We start from the raw sequence: 22,424 nt of genomic DNA, 5'->3' as shown, positions 1-22,424 counted from the left end.
GTTTATGTAGAACTGGAATTTGGAATTTTAACCACATTTGATTGGGCCCCCAGTTGTTGACTATACTCAATTGACAGCTAAGGTCAAGAGCTCTCTTTAACAGTTGGTCCCATGTCTGTAGTCTCTTTCGTTGATGTATTATAAGCATTCAAACATGCACCAAGGTGAAGGTTCAAAGGTCAGTGTTTCAAAGCAGGATCCATTTAGAATCTTCATACTGATATATGGTAATCTACAGGTTGAGACCTTTCCAACGATGTATTGGTTTAGCTCTACAGCAAAGTTTTAAATTTCTCATTTCAGGAGCAAGCCATTCCAGGTCTAGTTTCAAAGAGCACTTTGAAGGCTCAATATATAAAAACAAACATTTCATGTATTTTTTTTTTAGTGAAAATAGTGACCAAATGAGTCACTCACACACAAACTCTGTGCATTTTTGTTGGGGACACCCTTTGTATATGCTTATCTATTTACGTTAATGCTGCTATGATGGTAAAGAAAAACAAAACATCAATGAATAAGACCATGGCCTTGGGTTCTTCATGACATGACACATAGGCCTAGTGTAGGCCCTGCTGTATCCTGTGTACTTATTTATCAGTTTAAAGATACGGAAGTACGGCATGCAAGCTACGTGATTTCAGCGATGGATGCGTCCGTAGCATCTATTACATTTAAAGTTTAAAAAATAAATTGTAGTCTTCAACTGAATGGCAAAGTTTTCACAAGTGTCACTACTGCTCTGACATAAAACATCTTTTTAAAATCCATTTTCCCAAATACCTACCAGTGACAATGCAACAGGAAATTCTAACCATCATGTGTAGGACTGAAAAATACATTAGACCGATGTGAAGCGTCTAATCATATCAACATAAACAGAGATTTATAAACAAATAGGCTTTTCATTTACAACACAGGTACTCAATTCAGTAGAACTTTATTTAGTTCCCCACATGGCACAGTTTAAAAAGGGACCACATCGATGGGGCCAACAAACATCAACAATAAATAAAAGGAATCTTAATTAGGCTGAATGAAAATTTCACTGTTTTCTTCTTACAGGGCAAAATATATGTAGCGCCGAGATTTATATAAATTTCATTTTTAATAGAAAAAACTGCTGCTTACTGTCAACACAGTAAGAAAACTCAAACAACTTAAACTCAACTCAACCTTGGAAAGCAGTAAACATTACATGTTTCCTAACACTGATGCAAAAGGTCAGCGTGTGTGCGTGGTGGTTTGACACTGGCAGTGAAGGCACATGTTGCTTTTAAATCCACATGCAGTGTGTGACCACAGTTGGCACACTGTGCACTGCGACCATGAACGCCACTTCTTTGTAGCATTCTTCTTCTTGTCAACAAAATGGATGTGGCAGACACAGCGCAAACTGCCTCGATCTACCAAAGGAAAAACAAAAATATTTTGGAGGTGAAACCAGTTTGCTGAAATCAACCTATTCAAAGCAATGTTTCAAAGTAAGCTTTTCATTTACAACTGCTGCCAAATTAAAATTTGGGTATTGCACATCAATTCACCAGAACTGACACCCACCATCTCAGATCTTGCTGATGCTGTATCATAAGATACAAGCAGGTCAACAAAGAAGGGTTCCTGGGGCCCATATATGAAAGCGGGTTTAATGAAAACTCTTGAGTTTAACCCTGAAATGAGGTAAACTCTTGGTTTTCCTTTTCAGACCCTTTCAGAAAGCGAGGTAACTTTAGCCCAGAGTCAGTTACAATGGTAACTGAGTGTGAGCTTTTTTCTTCAATAAACCTTGAGTTTCTCAGTCTCCTCCCTCTGACACAGCGCTGTTTCCTCATTACTTCATTTAAGAGTTTTACCATCCGTGTCAATAAAAATTATCAGCATTTTTTAATGAAGTCTGTTAGGCAGACTAAAATAAGGTGACCACTGACCAGAAGTCCCCATTTATGGTTTTCTGTCCCTGGCTATAGGTGTCCCCGGAAAGGTTCCCAATTTTCTATTCTGAAATCTCATCACTACTTTGTTCTTATATTTCCATTTTAGCTTCTTTCACATCTGTTCTATACAGAATTGCACCTGAATGAAAATATTATGTTAAATCTCATTCCACTTCACCTGTAATATTATAATTGTGATTAAATATAAATTAAATAAACTATATTCACTTTTTAAGAAGAATATCTGTTCAAACTCTCCTTATGTTTTGCCTGAGGATTTCCACCTCCAGACGTGTGAAGTATGAGGAATGATTATTTTAGCTGTTGCCATGGTGAATCGTAGTATCATGGCTCAATTCATGCTGCCTGTTTAGAGTGGTGGTGCACACGCTTGACTGAGAGTGAACCTACTCTGAGTTGATTAAACAAACTCAAATCAGCTGTTCTGGAGCCGGAAACTCAATAGTTTCCCATCTCAGGGTAAATAAACTAATCATAATTGATTCTTTATTAATGTGCATTGTCTGCTATGTAGCATTAAAGAGTTCCATCCCTCGTCAAACACTTATCCTGCGTACATGGTCGCGGGGCATTAGAGAGCGTGTTATAATACAATGTGTTGTATTGTGACAATAAACCTACCTACCTGGAGTTCACTGTTAGAGTTTTTTGAACCTGCTTTCTGAAATGGGCCTCTATCATATTGTTTTGGGCAAAAATGTTCATTGTATGTAAATGTATTATTGATCGTATTTGTTTAAAATGTCATAGCCCTTATGGTGACTACATGAAAAACAATTAACTGAGACACAAACTCATATTGCATAGTTTTTTATATAGAGTACATCATGAATGTTATCCTAATTACTAGTATTACATATATATTAATAAATAAACTGATATTTTCAGCCATTTTGATTTCTGATTTCTGATTTTCTCTCTAAGACTCAATAATTTTCAGACTAAGATCTACATAAATCTAGAAGTAATGATTAAGGCACAAAGAATCCAAACAGCTAAATGCTCCGTATTTTAAATTTATTCATTTAGCTGACGCTTTTATCCAAAGCGACTTACAATTGCTATACATGTCAGAGGTCGCACGCCTCTGGAGCAATTAGTGGTTCAGTGTCTTGCTCAGGGACACAATGGTGGATGTCTTACAGTGGGAATCAAACCCAGGTCTCCCACACCAAAGGCAAGCATCTTATCTCCCAATGGTGATGGGGTCTGATCCTTTTAAATATCTCTGATCCTTTTAAATATTTCAAAGGAGAGCAGCAAATATACAGGGATTGGACAATGAAACTGAAACACCTGGTTTTAGACCACAATAATTTATTAGTATGGTGTAGGGCCTCCTTTTGCGGCCAATACAGCGTCAATTCGTCTTGGGAATGACATATACAAGTCCTGCACAGTGGTCAGAGGGATTTTAAGCCATTCTTCTTGCAGGATAGTGGCCAGGTCACGACGTGATGCTGGTGGAGGAAAATGTTTCCTGACTCGCTCCTCCAAAACACCCCAAAGTGGCTCAATAATATTTAGATCTGGTGACTGTGCAGGCCATGGGAGATGTTCAACTTCACTTTCATGTTCATCAAACCAATCTTTCACCAGTCTGGCTGTGTGTATTGGTGCATTGTCATCCTGATACACGGCACCTCCTTCAGGATACAATGTTTGAACCATTGGATGCACATGGTCCTCCAGAATGGTTCGGTAGTCCTTGGCAGTGACGCGCCCATCTAGCACAAGTATGGGGCCAAGGGAATGCCATGATATGGCAGCCCAAACCATCACTGATCCACCCCCATGCTTCACTCTGGGCATGCAACAGTCTGGGTGGTACGCTTCTTTGGGGCTTCTCCACACCGTAACTCTCCCGGATGTGGGGAAAACAGTGAAGGCGGACTCATCAGAGAACAATACATGTTTCACATTGTCCACATCCCAAGATTTGCGCTCCTTGCACCATTGAAACCGACGTTTGGCATTGGCACGAGTGACCAAAGGTTTGGCTATAGCAGCCCGGCCGTGTATATTGACCCTGTGGAGCTCCTGACGGACAGTTTTGGTGGAAACAGGAGAGTTGAGGTGCACATTTAATTCTGCCGTGATTTGGGCAGCCGTGGTTTTATGTTTTTTGGATACAATCCGGGTTAGCACCCGAACATCCCTTTCAGACAGCTTCCTCTTGCGTCCACAGTTAATCCTGTTGGATGTGGTTCGTCCTTCTTGGTGGTATGCTGACATTACCCTGGATACCGTGGCTCTTGATACATCACAAAGACTTGCTGTCTTGGTCACAGATGCGCCAGCAAGATGTGCACCAACAATTTGTCCTCTTTTGAACTCTGGTATGTCACCCATAATGTTGTGTGCATTGCAATATTTTGAGCAAAACTGTGCTCTTACCCTGCTAATTGGACCTTCACAGTCTGCTCTTATTGGTTCAATGTGCAATTAATGGAGATTGGCCACCAGGCTGGTCCAATTTAGCCATGAAACCTCCCACACTAAAATGAGAGGCGTCTCAGTTTCATTGTCCAACCCCTGTAATTTCACCATGTACATCGATGTACAGAGCTGAACTTGAGCTGAAATTGAAGTTTATGATTTATTACTATGATGCATGAGTTTGTATTTTAAAGAATTGTACTGGGCAATACCCTTTGTCTCAAGATGTTTTTATGCTTTAGGTCCCTTATGTCTCTACACAGAGTGGAAAAGGGGTGTTTATGTATTCTGCACTTTCTGCCTTGAATCTGCTCCTGAAAGACTTAAAATTGAATCTTCCTAAAAGCTTTTATATCCAAAATGAAAAAAATTGGATATTTAGTTCGTCTATGCCTCTGTTCCCAAAGCTGTTCCTATTGTAGTATTGTAATCTGTCTAAAACTACTTGTTTTTATCTATACTGAAGTCAATCTTAGCCAGGTCTCCCTTAAAAAATTGATTATTAGTCTCAATGAGACTTCCTGGTTAAATAAAAATAACCACAATTTAGATACCTTCATCTGCAGTCATCAGGATGGCTACATTACTGGTTGTTTCTGAGGATTCCTCTTCCATCTGCTGTGCACCTACAGTACATAAGACAAAACACAACAACAGCCTTCTCAATACAATCAATTTCAATACAAATTTTGAATCTTCATTACAAATTCTTAGTGAAATTTGTTAGCATTTATGCTGTCGATGGTTAAAGTAAATGAATGAATTTAAAGTGTAAAATGATCAAAATACCAAACTTATAAAAGTTGTTTAATGTCACGTCGATAAATATTGTATCTATATATTGTACTTTTCAAACAAGTGAGCTTTTCTCTCTCTGTGTCAAATGTCAATGGCAGACTTCTCAGAACAGAAGTTTAATTAAGCTTTAATTTAAGCATTAACAAAAACTGATTTGTAGCAATTGGCATTCGAAATGTATTACGATTACAAGAAATACCATTTTCACACATGGCCTCTAATATCTCTTCCACCGACTTCGTCTGGAGGTCATCTGCTGTGTCTGTTGATTTGAAGACATTACACTGTGACATAAAGGTGATTGTGATTTCACCATATTATTTACATCATACAATAATGTGTACCGTGGTCAAATGTGCTGTGTAATTAGGTAGATTGACCACAGTTACAAATCTAGTAAAGGATGCTTCTTCAGTTTAATAGTAAATATTTATGTAAAGATAAAATAAAAAACAACTCAGCCTACATTCTGCGTTGATGTGTTCTAAACTTCCCTCTGCTGAGTCAGTGGGGTGGCATTGTGCTGCATCTGATAGATATTTAGGCAAAAAAGGAAGACAAATAAATGGTATTCCTGCATTGCTGGAGAAAACATAATCACACATCTATGTATCTATGAAGGAATACAATTCTCAGGAATGAAAAACAGACAATTTAATTGCTGAATGGTCGAGTGATGATGGGGCAGTAGATAAGACACATGGCTCTTGTGTGGGAGACCTGGGTTCAATTGTGACATCTACCTATGTCTCCCTAAGCAAGATACTTAACTACTAGTTGCTCAAGAGGCGTGCGACCTCTGACATGTATAGCAATTGTAAGTCGCTTTGGATAAAAGCATCAGCTAAATGAATAAATGTAATCTAATTGCTCATTACATACATTTGGATTACATACTTTGAGTATGGTAATCATTGGATGACTTAATTAATATTAATGTTTATTTGGGATGAATTCATTTAAAATGATGAAAGAATCTACAGAAAAACACATCTCACATCACAATTGCTGTCAATCTAGCTTACACCTAATACTGTAATGCTACTATAGTGCCAACTCATACCACTAATGTCAAGCATATGAAGCTTCTTTCCAAACCTCCAACTTCAGCTTCTTCAGATGCTTTTTAATTTTGAGCTCCCTCATCTCAGGGCTAATGTCCTGTGCCTGCCTGTATGCCCTCAGTGCTTCTGCCTCTTGAAAGTATTTCTGCTTCTCGTCTTTCCCTAATGTGGACCACTTGCCCTTAATATAGTTCATTGTGCCTAAGGGAAAAAATAGATGCACAGAAAACTTAACTTTGGAGTCTGCATCTCTTTTTTTAAAGTAAATTCATACAGAGATAATCTGTCCAACACGCTGGATCACACTTGGGTTGTGAAACCCATTACATTGTAACAAGCCTGTACAACAGGCTTCAATAGACACAGAACTCTTGCACTGAAGTATGAAATCCTTCAAATACTATACTACAAATTCGTTTCACAACTCTTGCGAACCCCTGATGTAAACAGGACCGCTACGTACAACAACAACTAACCATTTAGTATAACAATTAAAAGCATCCAATACTGACTCATACCTTTGTTTCTGAGAATGTCCCTACATAAAAGATTGTATGGTGACAGTTCTCTTGTGTGTATTTTGGGCTTTGACTGCCAGGGCTCAGAAGCAGCTTTGGACCTTTTGTAGTTACCAATCCAGTTCTGAAAGAGAGAAAACTAAAATAATGAAAGCGTATTATACCAATTAAACTTAATGTTAATAAAAACATTTATACCAGCAATACAGCAGAATGATATATTTATTTGACATGTTGAGTGTCATCTTACTTCTATGACACAGTTTTCCAAACCAGTAGCTGATGCAGCTCTTGGAATTAACGGTGAGCCAACATGTTTCATTCCCTCCTTAAGAAAGGATTTACCAGTCTGGTTTTCTGAGAATAAAAGGATTTTACAGTTATTGCTGAGGTACTCTTCCCTCCCCTATTTTGATTTTATGATGCAGTATATCAAAATGACAGAGATGTAAAGACAATAATCAAATGGAACACTTTGGTACCCGCCATGTGGTGGTTGGGACATTCTACAACTTAAACTTGGCTCAAAATGGCTTACAAAAATCTGTCGTGGACGTCATGCGTTATAGGCTAGAGGGCGTTACTCAATGCAGGGCTGAGATAGCCGGTTTGTATCCATTCCACCCATTGTTATAGGCTAGAGGGCGTTACTCAATGCAGGGCTGAGATAGCCGGTTTGTATCCATTCCACCCATTCCTACCCCGTGCTTTCTACTGAAACGGGTTGTTCACCCTGAGATGAGAACGGGCTCGGTTGTTCTATCTCACACAGGCTCCGCCCTCTACTGGACTCCATGGGTACTACCTCCTCCAATCCCACGCACGCACTTGCCCACTAAAATGTTATCGTGCATGTAGCCGACCAATAGGACGTCGCTACCGATACGTGCGTGACGTATAAATAGCAGTTGCTCTCACCTCTAAGAAGGTGTGTGAGCTGTGTGCCTGTCGGTTCACCCCAGCTGCATGCTGGTTCTTGGTGTCCACAGTGCAGCCAGATTGAGACAACACTCCTTTGCTCTTAAGAACATAAGGAGCATGTTCAGGTCCAGGACAATAAATCTGGATGCTTTCTACCCCCCTACCCCACTTAGGGTGCAGGGAGGTGAGAGTGCATCTGTTGTGTCCATGTATGCTAGGCTAACGTCCTATGTAGAGCACACAGCCCCCATTCGATGCACTGGTCAGCTGTTTGTCTGTTTCAGTGATAGTGCAGTCAGTAAAACCCTGTCCAAGAGGAGCCTGGCCAGCTGGCTTTGTGAGTGAATCTCCGAAGCCTGTACACGGGCGGGAACAGACTCACCCTTAGCGGTGCGTGCACATTCCACTCGGAAGTGTGGAAGCATCTACGACCCTTTTTCAGCGGTGTGTGTGTCGAAAAGATCTGCACAATGGCATCTTGGCCCTTACTGTGCCCGTCTGTGCGTTTCTATCTCTTGAATATGTCGGGCTCCTTCTTGGGATCCAGCTCGCAAGTGCGACCTAGGATCTGAAAACTGAGGATCTGGTGACTACTGGGTGTAGAGGGGGAACATACACTGGCAGTGCCTGATCTATTGCAAATAGAGCTGACTTGTCACTTGCATCCTGCCAAAGCATATTTGTTGTACACGATCAGTTTGCTTTGGCTCATATGACTGCAATCTTCACGCTGTGGTCATGATTCTAAACAAATATGACTCTTACTGATGTCCCTTGTTTGGGTTACAAAGGGGGGAGGCAAAAAAAAAGAAATGAATTAAAATATTTGAAAGGTGCTTCAAGGTCTGCATCTCAGCCTGATCTTTCAATTCAATTCAATTTTATTTATATAGCGCCAAATAACAACAACAGTTACCTCAGAGCGCTTTTAATAAAAGAGCAGGTCTAGACCGTACTCTGATGATATTTACAGAAATCCCCCGGCAGTCTAGGCCTATAGCAACTAAGGGATGGTTATAAGCTTTATCAAAGAGGAAAGTCTAAAGCCTACTCTTAAATGTGGAGATGGTGTCTGCCTCCTGAACCCAAAGTGGAACCTGGTTCCACAGGAGAGGAGCTTGATAGCTGAATGCTCTGGCTCCCATTCTACTTTTGGAGACTCTAGGAACCACAAGTAACCCTGCATTCTGGGAGCGCAGTGCTCTGGTGGGGTAGTAAGGTACTATGAGCTCTTGATAAGCTATGATAAGATTGTGCCTGACCATTAAGAGCTGTAGGTGAGAAGAAGGATTTTAAATTCTCTTCTAGATTTTACTGGAAGCCAATGCAGAGAAGCTAAAACAGGAGAAATGTGATCTCTTTTCCTGGTTCCTGTCAGAACACGTGCTGCAGTCTTAATGGACTTTTTTGAGCCTGATAATAAGGAATTGCAGTAATCCAGCCTAGAAGTAACAAATGCATGGACTAGTTTTTCTGTATAATTTTTAGACAGGATGTTCCTGATTTTTTGCAATATTACGAAGGTGAAAAAAGGCAGTCCTTGAAATTTGCTTGATGTGAGACTTAAACGGCATGTCCTGATCAAAGATAACTCTGAGATTCCTCACAGTGGTGCTGGAGGCCAGGGCGATGCCATCAAGGGAAACTATATCTTTAGATAATGCGTCACGGAGGTGCTTGGGCCCCAGAACAATAACTTCAGTTTTATCTGAGTTTAACATTAGAAAATTAGAGGTCATCCAGGTTTTAACATCTTGAAGGCACATTTGAAGTTTAGCTAACTGATGAGTTTCATCTGGCTCGATCGATAGATATAACTGAGTATCATCTGCATAACAATGAAATACTATTGCCTAAACGAAGCATATGTAAAGTGAAGAGGATTGGTCCGAGCACAGATCCTTGTGGAACTCTGAGAAATAGGACTTAAACCAGCTTAGAGCGGTTCCTTTAATGCCAATTAAATGTTCCAGTCTCTGTAACAGGATCTGATGGTCAATGGTATCAAAAGCAGCACTAAGATCTAATAAAACCAGTACAGAGACAGGTCCTTTGTCTGATGCAGTTAGGAGGTCATTAGTAATTTTCACCAGTGCTGTCTCTGTGCTATGATGAACTCTAAATCCTGACTGAAAATCCTCAAATAAACTATTGCTATGTAGAAAGTCACACAGCTATTTTGGCGACTCTTCCTTTTAGAGAGAAATGGAAGGTTAGATATAGGTCTATAGTTTGCTAAAACATGTGGATCAAGGTTGGTCTTTTTCAGAAGAGGTTTAATTACAGCTACTTTAAAGTACTGTGGTACAGAGGGAATGAAAAGCGCGGTGAGATAACTGTTGTTGTGATTTGGCGCTATATAAATAAAATTGAATTGAATTGAACTGGTACACAGCCTGTTGATAAAGAAGCTCAAGAAGTCGTAACTACTGAGAGCTATGGGAATACTTGGCTCAATAGAGCTATGACTCTCTGTCAGCCTGGCTACAGTGCTGAAAAGAAACCTGGGGTTGTTCCTAGTTGTCTCTATTAATGACGAGTACTACGCTGCTCTGGCATTACGGAGGGCCTAAAGTTGACAAAAACTCTGCAAATTCAGATAAGAATTCAGAGTACGGACCAGGGGCCTCATTTATAAACGTTGCGTACGCACAAAAGAAGGCGTACGCCGCTCTCTACACAATAATTGGTATTTATAAAAAGTAAACTTGACGGTAAAATGTGCGGTCCTTCAAGCAAGCTCTTACCCAGGCGTACGCACAAAAACGGGTGAAATGAGAAATGGCAACACCGTCGGCAGATGGAAGAAACAGGTGAAAGTGAGTGAAACTGTAGATCGTTGTAAAATAAATGGCAATACTGCCTCTCATAAATAACACGAAGACTTCACAAAGCAAGTCTTACAATTAACAGCCTACACAAACACCCGTTTGATCGATCTGCAACAGAAATGCAAATTAACACATATTTCCAAAAAGTGAAATATGTTCTGCAATAACATTGGCATGTTATACAATTCATCCTCATAAATAAGATGGTAAACAGAACGAAATAATGTACAAAACTGATATTCTCGCCAATGTGTCCGTCTGGCGGAGCAGATATAGATGCAATTAGATAGTCAGTCAGATAGATAGATAAATTAGGGAGATATATAGATAGATATATAGATAGATAGATAAATAGATATTATTTGTCCACTGGGGAAAGTTGTTTTCATAGTAAAAATGTCTTCATCAGCTACGGAATCATGGTATTCATGCATATGCCTTTAGTTTGTTTTATTTTTGATAAAATAACGTATGACGTATGTCTCAACCATTTAGAAAGAAATTACATTTGCGCTGAACTATTTCCCATTTCCAAGTAGATTATAACCGACATCTGTAGCTTGTCAGATGCAATTAAATCTTGCGCTCTTAGAAGATGTGGCAAATGGAAGGATTCGGAGTGAACGCATCTTCAGACAGCAAGAAGACTTGTTGGCAAATGAGGACGAGTGGCTTATGAGCCGGTTCCGACTTCCTCGAGCCGTCCTGATGGAGCGCTAGACGCTTTTTTGCCTCGACTTTGATGTCCGACCATTTCTTTTTTATTTCAGCCACAGTCCGAGGTTGTTAGGCTACAGCATTTACGGCGTCTGCAACCTTTTGCCACTCAAGTGCCTTTTTGGCATTAGTAATGCCCACACTGTGCCCTCCAAACAACATTTTTCTCCTCTTTTCCACCTCGCCAACGATAACTTCTACTTCACATTGAGTGAAGTTTCGTTTTTTTGATTTCCTCTCTGTGTTTGCCATGATTTCGCAATCGATGAATATTAACTTGTGGGCGTTTCACGGACTATTTATGGGCAACTATGGGCGTGACATGAAGCCGCAAAAGCTGCGCTACATTTAGAATTGATTGTGATTTATTAAGGGAAAAATGCGTAGGATGTGCGTGCGCACGGTTTTATAAATCCGAATATTTCTGTGCGTACGCAAGTCCTATGTTTCATCCGTACGCCACTTCTGACGCAAATCCTACGCAAAGTTTTATAAATGAGGCCCCAGGTGCTCGGTACACTATTACAAATAGAATTGGTTGCAGTGATTTCCAACTTGGGTGGACGTAATCACAAAAGAATATCTTTTGTACACACTATAGTGAATAAATCCTCTGATGAGCCAAGCTAAAGTTTCCTTCTGAGTGATTATGTATTATGCACATGGTTGCAATGTCATGCAATATATCACATTCTGATGGAATTTATCAAGAAATAAAAGCATAGTTTGATGACGTGTAAAACACGTACTTAATAGTAATCCTAGGTTGTATGTTTTTAGCATTCTTTGTGAGTTATTTTTAAATAAGTTCAGCACTGATTACTTCTACTAGTTCTGAATTAGTCACCTACAAGATTAAAATGCAGTTTCCCTCACCAAGTACATATAGTGAAATGTTGAAAATAGTTTGAAGATCATTTATCAGAATTTACCAATCCAAAAACAAATGGGGAATAAAATGTAAGTGGAACCTGCCGGCAGTTACATAAGAGAAAATGTAAAGCTCAGCAGGCACTGATTGTTTTGATGCTGCACCCCCTTTTCTACCTAGGAACTGCTTTAGATTTTAGGCTGAGCACCTTATTGGAAAGCACACATGCAGCCTTTTTTCTTACATTGAAGAGTCACATTTTCATAGTCAAAATTTATATTTACAATCTTATAATTATAGACTATTATAATTTTAAAGACATCTCCTAATTTCAATCATAATATGACTTGCCATGATTTTATTTTATGAAAAACATCTAACTTTTCCTGACAGTAATGGGCTTCCATAGAAAAGACTACAGTATATTTCAATAAAAGTTAGTAGGTGGACTTCTGATCTTCGATTCATTTGTTAAATAAATATAATTTGTCATATACTAAGCACTTGTGAGAAGTTGAATTGTTGCTGCAATTCTCTTACAGATGTGTATTTTTCAAAATGTCTCCTTACAATCCTGACAACTTTTAATAAGCAAATAATCAGTCACAAGCAGAATAGCTTCAAACGTTTGTTTTATTTGTAATTCATAAGCAGAGGTATATTAAAAACACCCTGAGAGAGGATGGATAAAGAGATTTTATTCCAATCCAGAGAAATTGACTCTCCAAGCAGGATATTTTACACAGTTTATGAAAGCAGAGGAAAGTTGATGTTGATGTCAGTCTGTTGTACAAAACATTATTTGAGTTCAGTACTGAGTGAGGTTTCTATGGTTACTGTGCAATGATTTGTGTTTTATTGATTCAACTATACACTGATTTTTAGGATAAACACTCAGAAGATAGTAAAGGTGTGTTGCTCAATTTGGCACAGTCACACAGAAAGTTTAACATCCATTATTGACAGTTTTTCCAATAAGGTAAACAAATATGTTCTAAAAGACTCTGGCTGTGTTTGGCTGGCCTGACCACCCTGAAAAATCCATGTGTAACCCTAATTCAGCACCTCTGCTCTGAGTTCCTTTTTGATGTAGTTCAGCAACGCAGCAGTGACCTGCTGATGGAGAGTGGTGTTGCCCATCACGAGGGATACGAGCTGGGCCGCGTCCGTCCAGTCTAGGTTGCCTAAGACGGCCACAATGTAATTATAGAGCTTCTTTCGCTCGGTAGGGGGCAACTTCTTCAGGATCTGAGGCAGAGGCCTGAACTGACCGCTGGTCATCCAGAAGCCCAACAGACCACCTACTGCTCCACCTGATACAGACACAGAGAGGGTGGAGGGGTAGAGTTACTGTGTGAGTATAAATTGAATATAAGCATGTACTAGTATGAAGTAAATCTGAAGCAACGACAACTGAAAACAATTCAAGGATAAAGGATAAGTCTGGTGATGACTGATATTTTTCATCCCATGAAAAAGACCCAAACCAACAATAATTTGATCCTACTAACATGTAGTATGGCCGATGATGTTTAGAGAGCTGACATCAAAACAAAGAAAAGTCAAGTATAATTCCATTATTCCATGCAGAGTACAATCTAATACATGTTATCTCAGCCAGTAACAGGTTGTTTTACGAGGAACTGTTATTAATGAATAAAACAAACATAAATTGGGTTCTGCTGTAGATTTCAGAAGGTGACTGGTGTTTAAGGGAGAGTGGGGTACAGTTTGTCAGAAGTGCCTCCAGGACTCTGAGGCGAGCAGGAAAGATTGCAGCTGACTCCTCCCACCCCGGACACAAACTGTTTCAGACTCTCCCCTCTGGCAGGAGGCTGCGGTCCATCAGGACCAAAACCTCTCGGAACAAAAACAGCTTCTTCCCGTCTGCAGCTAGCCTCATTAACAAGGCCCGGGTCCCCCACTGACACTCCCCCCTTTCAAATAATACAAACGTCTCTGCACATGTAAATACTATTTCATTTCATATCATGCACGAACCTGCCACATCACACATATTTATTGTTGATTGTTAATCTTTGTTGTTCTATATTTTTATATAGTCAATTTATATATTTATGTACACAATATTCTCTTTCGTCGCAACACAAACTGGAGTAATGCACATGTAAATATCTGCCACGTTGTTCTTTTTCTCCAATTAGTTGTATTCTTTTTCCCTATTCTTTTTATTATTCTTATATAACTTGCATTGTCTATTCCATATTTATATTTTTCTACATATATTTATGTCAACTGTATGTTTGTCTATGTGTCGCACCTTATCACCAAAGCAAATACCTTGTTTGTGTAAAACATTACTTGGCAATGAAGTTCCTTCTGATTCTGGATGAGTGAAAAAATTTTACCAAACAATGTGGAAGCATTTTAAAGTGTCTGAGAAAGACGCAAAAATGGCCGTTTGCAGACACTGTTCTGCTGAAATGTCTCCTAACACATCCACTCCATCTGTGGCTGACTTCTTAGAAAAGGCAACAAACGGTCTGACCCTCTTTGAATGTTTCTGTCACTCGTTTCTGAGAATGCAATTAATAAAGCCACACCTAAACTTGAAGAGCACAGGTATGCAAGCCTTTATGGTAAATCCAGTGAAACCAGAGCGAGCTGACAGGCAGGTTAGCGTTAGAAACTGTCAGTTTCGCTCTTTACAAAGACAAGTGCTGCAGGATGAGACATCTACCTGAAGAGAGGCGGTGAAGTCTTCTTGTTACGCAATACCAGAACCACATACAACATTATTTATCAAACAGGGTCGGACTTGATGAATTTAGTGCGAGGATACACATGTGACAACGTCTGGTTTTCAAAATAAGGTGCCTTTACAGTATGGAAATAAGATTAATTGGATTATATTCACACGAAGTATAAAATATACATAAATATTACATGTGACCATTAAAAGTAAATGGACACAAGTAATTAACTTTACTGGACCCTCAGGCCCACCCACCAAAGTCTCTCCACATCCTGTGGGAAACACTGAGTAAAAAGCACATTTTGACTACTTAATTTATGCAATGGTGAAAACATTGGCAAAAAATGTGAAAAACCTTGTTCGGTATTCAGGAAAGTTTTTCATTATATTCGGCTTCAGCCAAGAATTTTCATTGCGGTGCATCCCTATTGGCCAATGGTTTTAGATTGGATCTGCTGTCATTCGGGATGATGTATCGGCCTCGTGAGTGCAGGTACCGGTCGATGCAGATTATCTCAAATGTCAGATATCAGCCTGATTGATCAATCTGTCACTTTTAACAACTAGCTGATCTATCTTATTCCTAACGTTTCACAGCCCCACTGTTCTCTAAAAGCTATCAGAAACATCATGAGACACACCATAACACTGGGTGACATGTTCCTGTATTACCACTTTATTTTTTTCCATACACCACTGCCCCAAACACTCCCTTGAGCACCTTCTGTGTATTAATCCACCAGTGTAAATCCTCCCCAACAAATGTATTCTAAGTAATGTTTAAAGGCCAGTTAGGTCAGAAAGTATTCAGAAACAAACTAAAACATTGTTGACCTATTCAACATGACGTGATTTTACATATCAGAAGTTGAAGATGCCATGATCAATATTTTCAACATTTTTATATTAATGGATCAAATGACTACATGTAATGTGAGGTGTCGCCTCCTCTCCTCTCAGGAGTTAGAGGAGACAAAAGCAGCTAAAAGGACAGTGAATATTGGACTTCAAAGATCTGTCTGCTGCCCAGAAACACGACTTCAAATAAATGCTAATGTTCAACTGTGCCTGCTAGCTGTGTCAATGTTGTGCATAAAGTTTGTTGTTCTGCCCCCAAGTGGCCAAAAAATCTGGTTTTATTGAAATGTTTAAGTTTTGGAGAGAAATTTAGGTTGTATTTGTCTTTTTAGAAGTGAGGCTATGTCTGGTATTCTCAGTCACACAGTGATTAAAAAACACAAGTTCACAGATCCCGTGGTAACATCTCCAAACTGATAGTCGTGTACGACCAAAGGTAAAACTCCCAAAGATTTTGAATTTGACATGATATAAAACAGCAAACAGCAGATCAAAGCCAATAAATAATCTAGCAGTGAATAAGGAGGAAGAGGTGGTGGGTAAGTATTGTAACAAAGCATCGGTCACGCTTTAAATAACTCCTTTTGTGTTATTCCATCTCCAAAAATGTCTCATCTATGAATGACAGCCTAGTAGAAGTTTTGAATTTTCCTCCAAGGTATGAGATCCTACAAATCTCACAATCCCAAAGGCCCCAGTCAGTGTGGGCTACAGAGGTCAGGATCAGTTGTTGTCTTACCAACAGCAATCCCCAGAGGTCCCATGAGCAGCGCGCCTAGCATGGCTGTTCCTCCTGCCACCAGGGCTCCTTTGGTGGAGTTTTTCACCGCGACCTTGATCTGATCGTGAGCTGATATTTCACAGCACAGATGCACGACATCATCCATTCTTGGAGCCATCCCTGCATTCAGACACTGGCAAGAGGACAATCAACACTGCTGTGTTACCTAAAAAATAACAAAGACACATCCTTAGACTGACCTCTTCCCCAGTACTAATCAGCACGCAGTGTGTAGCTATCCACTTCACTATGGCATTTGATCGCTTGTCTCGGTTTATCTACTTCTCCCACACGCTGCATCCAGCGTAGTCTGCCGAAGCCTCCCTCCCCTCTGCTTGTTTGGGTGGGTGATTTGCAGGCTGATCAACATCCCACCCCACCTGTAACTTGGTTTGACTGTATGTGTATTCAGAGCCAGTGAGCAACTGACTTTCAAAATAATAATAATAAAAAAACTGCGTTAATGTGAGATAAAATAATTGTCAGCGTTAAAGTGTCTCTTCTGAGACAACAGAGAGTGGCCTCAAGAAATGAGGTTTCTTTAGGTTGGGGAGAGCGGGGTAAGTTATCTCGTGTGTAAGTTGTCACACTGCTCATAACTCCAACACTAGAGGCTCTATGTCAAAAATCAAATAGCCATTTTTTGTGACTTCTTTTTCTATGTTCAACTTCCTGTTCACATGTGGTCAAGGTCATTCTAATCAGAGGTGAGCACAATTTTATTATTTTTTTGCTTCAAAGGTAAAACATTTGCACTTAACACTTTATGTATTCCAACCTTATTAGGTATGAATGTTCAAAATGATAACTTTGCACAAAGTAGAGGAGACAATAACGTGTCTTTTGATACTTCAGCTGAAGTGCTATGTTAAGTTAACTTTGAGATTTAGCCAACATTAGCACACATGTCAGTTTGGGGCAAGTTGTCACATGTGATTACTTGCCCCAGTACAAATAAACACATAGAACATGCTCAAAAAACTATGTGAAATTGTGTAATTACCTCTGACACAAGTATTAAATGATACTGTAAATAGAATATTACACACTGTAACTGGACAAGACTGAATTCATGACAGAGTATATACGGTCTTATATCGTAGGCATGTAGTCTGTTAGTAGATACAAACACACAGACACACACACACACTACATGAACCAGTTATTAAGTTAGGCAACAAGGGTAGCAGACAAATAAGCTTGTAATTAATTTGTAATTGTGTTTTTGAAGGAAGGAAGAAAATTTTCAACAGAATGACTAGGAAATGACACCGCCTGACATAATGTTAAAAGCAGCAGGCACATGTCTGATTAGTCAGATACAGATGTACGTCGTACAAAAATGCACATTGTTGCATTAGCGTGTTTAAACACCACATCTGTTTAGTTAAGAAGTTACACATTTAAGCAAGTTATCTGCAGCATTACATTCAATTACCATAGATCCATTTGTCCTCCAGAGAACATTTGATTTTAAAGTTCAAAGAAAGAGGTTGTCCCACTTAATGTGTGCTCTGCCAACATTTTTGTTTTGAATTAAATTATTTCTTTTCCAAATTCTCTAGGCTTGATTGTTGATTGATTTTACTTTTTGTTCTGGTTACAATTTGAAATTGAAATCAATATTCACAATTAAGTGTTCTAACTGTTTGATAATCCAGTGTGACAACTTAACCTGCCGATGGGGGAAATTGTCACAAGTGCACACTCTCTATTCAACAGTCTACAGCTCCATAATGAGATAAGATATGAAGATGTAATGAATACAAAACTTCTGCCCAAGACTTCATTCTTTCATTTGGTATGACATTTGTACCATTGTGATGTATGGTGCTCAGTAAATATTAGATGGTGTGAAAAGTGTGACAACATACCCCGCTCTCCCCTATATTTATTAAGAAATTGTATTTACTTAATTAGTCAGTAAAACCATATGTTACTGTGACTTGGCCACTGACAGACAACATGGAAAATGTAAGCCAAGAGTGTGAAACACTGTCACTGAATCTGCACCAGTCCTTAATAAACCACACATTAGATAAAGCCCCCGCGACCCTTTACGCAGGATAAGCGGTTGACGATGGATGGATGGACGGATGGACATTAAAATAAAGCTTATACAAACCTTGACAAGAGAAACACATTAATGCTCTCTGTGATTATGGACCCTTACCAAAACTGCCCGCCAACAATAATATCTGGCCCACGGTTAGATTTTTTCTTTGATAGTGGCAAAAAATATAAATAAATAAATGCTTTGATAGCGCTGCTGAAATATATCTCAGTCATGGCAGCAACAGTTACTCACATTATCACTTCCTTTTTATTAGTTTCACCTACAAAATAAAATTCGGAGTTGAACTGAGCTTTACTAAAATTCTGAAAAACATTAAAAGAGTTGTCATTCCCCTAAATGTCCTCTGCCCGGAGATACTGGGGAATTGCAAAAGCGTCCGTAGGTTGATGGATGCGGATCAAACACCAAAACTGTCCATGGAAGGGGGACCCGCGGCTAGGGCACAGGCCTTAGGTAATAAAAACATGATGGTTTATGTCTTTATACAACACTGAAAACATATTCATGGATCTTATATTGCATTTCTGTTGATGACAGCCTATTGCCGACCCCTGTTGTATGTTATCTGAGAAAATATTGACTTGGCTTTAAGCAGTGGATGGAGCTTATTTCTCTGCATTTGTCTGCAAAACGTATTTAATTATTTTTTTATGTCCAGCTTTTGAATGTCTGCTGAAAGTCACCAGTTAAAAGGGCCACTCATTAAACACATGTATAGACTCATCTTGGTTGATAGGTTACTGTAATTATAAACAAATTTGCAATTAAACAAATTACCATCCAAGCTGATACAAGTCCTATGCTCTTATTTATTTAGCTTCTTTAAAGGAACTGGAACTTGGTTTCACTTTTACTTGTATTAAAATGATGTAATGCTTTTACCCGGTTTCTGAATGGAGTTTGGTGGGACAGGTTTGTCAGTGAACTTGGGGGTCCAGCACTGGTCTAATAAACTACTTTAAGTCTATGGGTTTTTTTCAAATAAGAGACATAATGACAGTGAAGACAGTAGGTTTAATCAACGATGGTTTGATTTAAATTCAACACAATTCCACTAAGTTTCATATCTATTTTAATAGCGAACAAAGTGTGACTTCAAGCGCCAAGTGATCCGTCTTGTCTCCCTTTAAGTTGAGGCAAGAGATAGAAGGCAGCGGTCACGAGCCTATCGTCGATAATTAACTTTTTTTCATTAAAAATCCTTTCAGTGTTAACTTACCTTCAGTTCTGGTCCTGTCCCGGATGCCTAGTTTGTGCTGCACACATTCGCCTCTTCCCAAAACATATGGGTGTTTCTCAAAAGCAAGAATGCAAAGAATGGACTTGTGTTCTTGGGGGGAACGTTCTTGCTAGTCCTTCTTGGAAGAATGAACTTGTCACGAGCACAAAAAACGCTGCTGGCGGTTTGAGACGATGCGTTCTTGCTGTATTGCGCAACACCCCCAGCACAGAGGCCGCCTGCATTTCTCTGATTATTATAACAGCCAGGCTTCATCCCGCAAAACAAAAAGCTCAGAATCGGGTTTATTGTAGGTTTTAACTTACCAAGATATATTTGCACATAAAAAAAATTATAGAAAATAAAAGCAAATACTGTGACCACAACTCTACTGTAGGCTACACTAACAATGTAATATCTAATATAATAATAAAAATAATGTTAATAATAAAGCAAAGACAGTCCCCTTTCATACTATTTCTGATCATTTTCCCCAAAGTTTCACAAGACCAGATTTATTTGCACATCACCATTTTTCTGTACATCATCAAGATGCCTCTTGATTTAAGTTAAAACCTTACACAATTACTCAGAATGTACAGACAGAATAACAGCGGTACGAAGGTGAAAACTATGATACAGCTGTGGGTCTTTCCTCTGCTGTGTTGGCTGCAGTGGTCTGCGTGTCTGAGGGCTCTGTGAGCGGATCTGGCCACAGATTTTGGTGTTACACCGGCTCGTCAGCTTCCCCAGCTGACGGCTGCAGAGCGTCGCAACTGATTGAGCACATTTTAGATTCGCCATCATTTTTACTAAAACTGCCAATATTCGACATCGAAACAGTTGATTTATTGCCTCAAACCGTCTCAGAAATGGATTTAGTGATGAAATAACACAGGAAAATAGTACAAAACGAGTTGTTGGCTGCTTCTTTCAGCCCCTCGCTTGAATGCCGAAATTAATGCTGGGATATCTCTGCCGTCAAGTTCACACAAGTTACCAACCGATGCATCCTCGGTAAATGAAAAAACTAAATTAAAACTGAACTCATGGTTAATGAGAGATAATTTTATACATGGTAGGGTCCTTTTATCCAAAGCAGAGGGGATATCTAGATCTGTTTATGTGGCTTTATCACTTAGCGTCCCAACCAATGTTATTAAGGAGCTAGATAAAATACTTTAGGATTATATCTGGAGAAAAAAAAGCCCCATTATCTAAGAAAAGAAGTTATTAGAGGTAGTTTAAAACAAGGCGGTCTGGAGGTTGTGGATTTCAGTATATTGAATAATACCTTTAAAGTTAAATGGATAATAGAATTTCTGAAGAATCCCCAAAGTATCTGGAATGCTTTTCCTGCATACATGTTTAAATCTACTGGTGGTATAGATTTCTTTTTAAAATGTAACTTTTCTGTTGACACAATCCCGATTAGATTAACCAACTTCCGCAAGCAGGCCCTTTTAGCCTGGACACTAGTATACAAGCATAACTTCAGTCCTCATAGATACTTTATTTGGAATAATAACACCCGCTTCGAATGTTATCACTCAATTGAACGGGCGTTATCAGTGGTTATCAGCCCTATAGATATGGGTCAGAAGGGCCCTACTGCATTTTAACTGTGATTAATTAGCCAATACGCGAAAGTAATACAGAAAAAAATAGTTTTAAGGTTGTGTGACATGAGTGTTGACAAGAAATAACCGTTTTGCTATTGCGTTTGCTTTACATTATTAGCATGTATGCTTTCGTTAGCATTACTAATTATTAGCATGTTTTACGTGACAGCTTTGAACTGGTAAATTAAATTAGCTTCAACGTTAGCCTGTAAAAATGACATTTTCCACACTAAGATTGTAAATTAGACATGTTGCATAGCTTATAATCTGTATCTGCTCTTCACTGAAGCTATTTCACGCTCATATTGAGTAAAATATTCAAACCCAAACTTTATGGCTGCGCCGGTAGCATTAACGTTAACGTTAGGCTACATTCAATGGAGAAGTCCAGAGAATCATTTTAAATAACGTTACATGTAACTAATTCAACCTGACATGTTTGGTCTCTTTGAAAACCTTGGGATCTTGACTAGAACGTAAAATAAGTTCACGAGGAGCAAGCTCAGTCGGCTGCACCTGTCACCTGTGAGTGTTAGAAGCTTACAATCATATTGACATTCATACAAAAGAGGAACCGTGTCAATTTATTAGAAATACCTTAGCTCGTATGTGGTGATATTAGGGCTGTGGTGTCTCAGTTGTATATTTGTAAGTGAGCAGTGAGGTAGGCTAACATGCATTGCTGTCCTCAACATAGAACTTGAAAATAAAACCCAAAGCCACAGGTGTGTGTGTGTAATATTTCTTTAGGCCCACCTAATTTTTTACGTCTCCTTTTACAGCATCACTTACCAGTTGTGTCTTGTGTGGTAAGTTTGTCATGCAACTATCCAAATTAGGTTTTGGGCCAAGCTGCATAGAGAGAGTGAGAATTTATTAAACTATCTGTCTAACATGTGCATAAATAGAGGAACAAAATACATATCCCTCATCTGCATCCCATGTTCACTGATGTGTTTCTGTCTTTTAGGCTGTGATAAGAAGTATGGTGTTCACTTTTCCAATAACTGCCAAATATTTTGATTTCAGAAATCAGC

General features: G+C 39.1%; 1 protein-coding gene across 2 annotated transcripts; it reads right to left on the bottom strand.

The window, feature by feature from the left end:
* Positions 1 to 12,729: 12,729 nt before the first annotated feature.
* Positions 12,730 to 19,921, bottom strand: LOC119890833 (protein C19orf12 homolog). 2 transcript variants are annotated; one of them, XM_038702261.1, is made up of 3 exons: positions 19,766 to 19,921; positions 16,428 to 16,602; positions 12,730 to 13,427 (listed from the first exon to the last, which is right to left on the bottom strand). In XM_038702261.1, the coding sequence occupies exons 2-3, from the start codon at positions 16,585 to 16,587 to the stop codon at positions 13,168 to 13,170; spliced, it is 420 nt and encodes a 139-aa protein (XP_038558189.1). In that variant the 5' UTR covers positions 16,588 to 16,602; positions 19,766 to 19,921; the 3' UTR covers positions 12,730 to 13,167. The 2 variants fall into 2 exon arrangements, with proteins under 2 accessions (XP_038558189.1, XP_038558188.1); XM_038702260.1 differs by having other exon boundaries at positions 16,428 to 16,635; positions 19,766 to 19,919.
* Between the last annotated feature and the right edge of the window lie 2,503 nt (positions 19,922 to 22,424).

This window comes from Micropterus salmoides, unplaced genomic scaffold (genome assembly GCF_014851395.1).
Source record: "Micropterus salmoides isolate LMB-PRFRI ecotype aquatic unplaced genomic scaffold, ASM1485139v1 Ms_hic_scaffold_6, whole genome shotgun sequence".
Classification (NCBI taxonomy): domain Eukaryota; kingdom Metazoa; phylum Chordata; class Actinopteri; order Centrarchiformes; family Centrarchidae; genus Micropterus; species Micropterus salmoides.
The sequence above is the reverse complement of the archived record's forward strand: the minus strand, read 5'-3'. Positions and strand labels throughout refer to the sequence as shown.

Excerpts from the sequence above, each read along its gene's own strand:
- LOC119890833 (XM_038702261.1), bottom strand. The coding sequence starts at position 16,587 with ATGGCTCCAAGAATGGATGATGTCGTGCATCTGTGCTGTGAAATATCA. Across the intron at positions 13,428-16,427 it reads ACCTCTGGGGATTGCTGTTG|GTGGAGCAGTAGGTGGTCTG; the intron begins GTAAGACAACAA and ends TGTCTGTATCAG.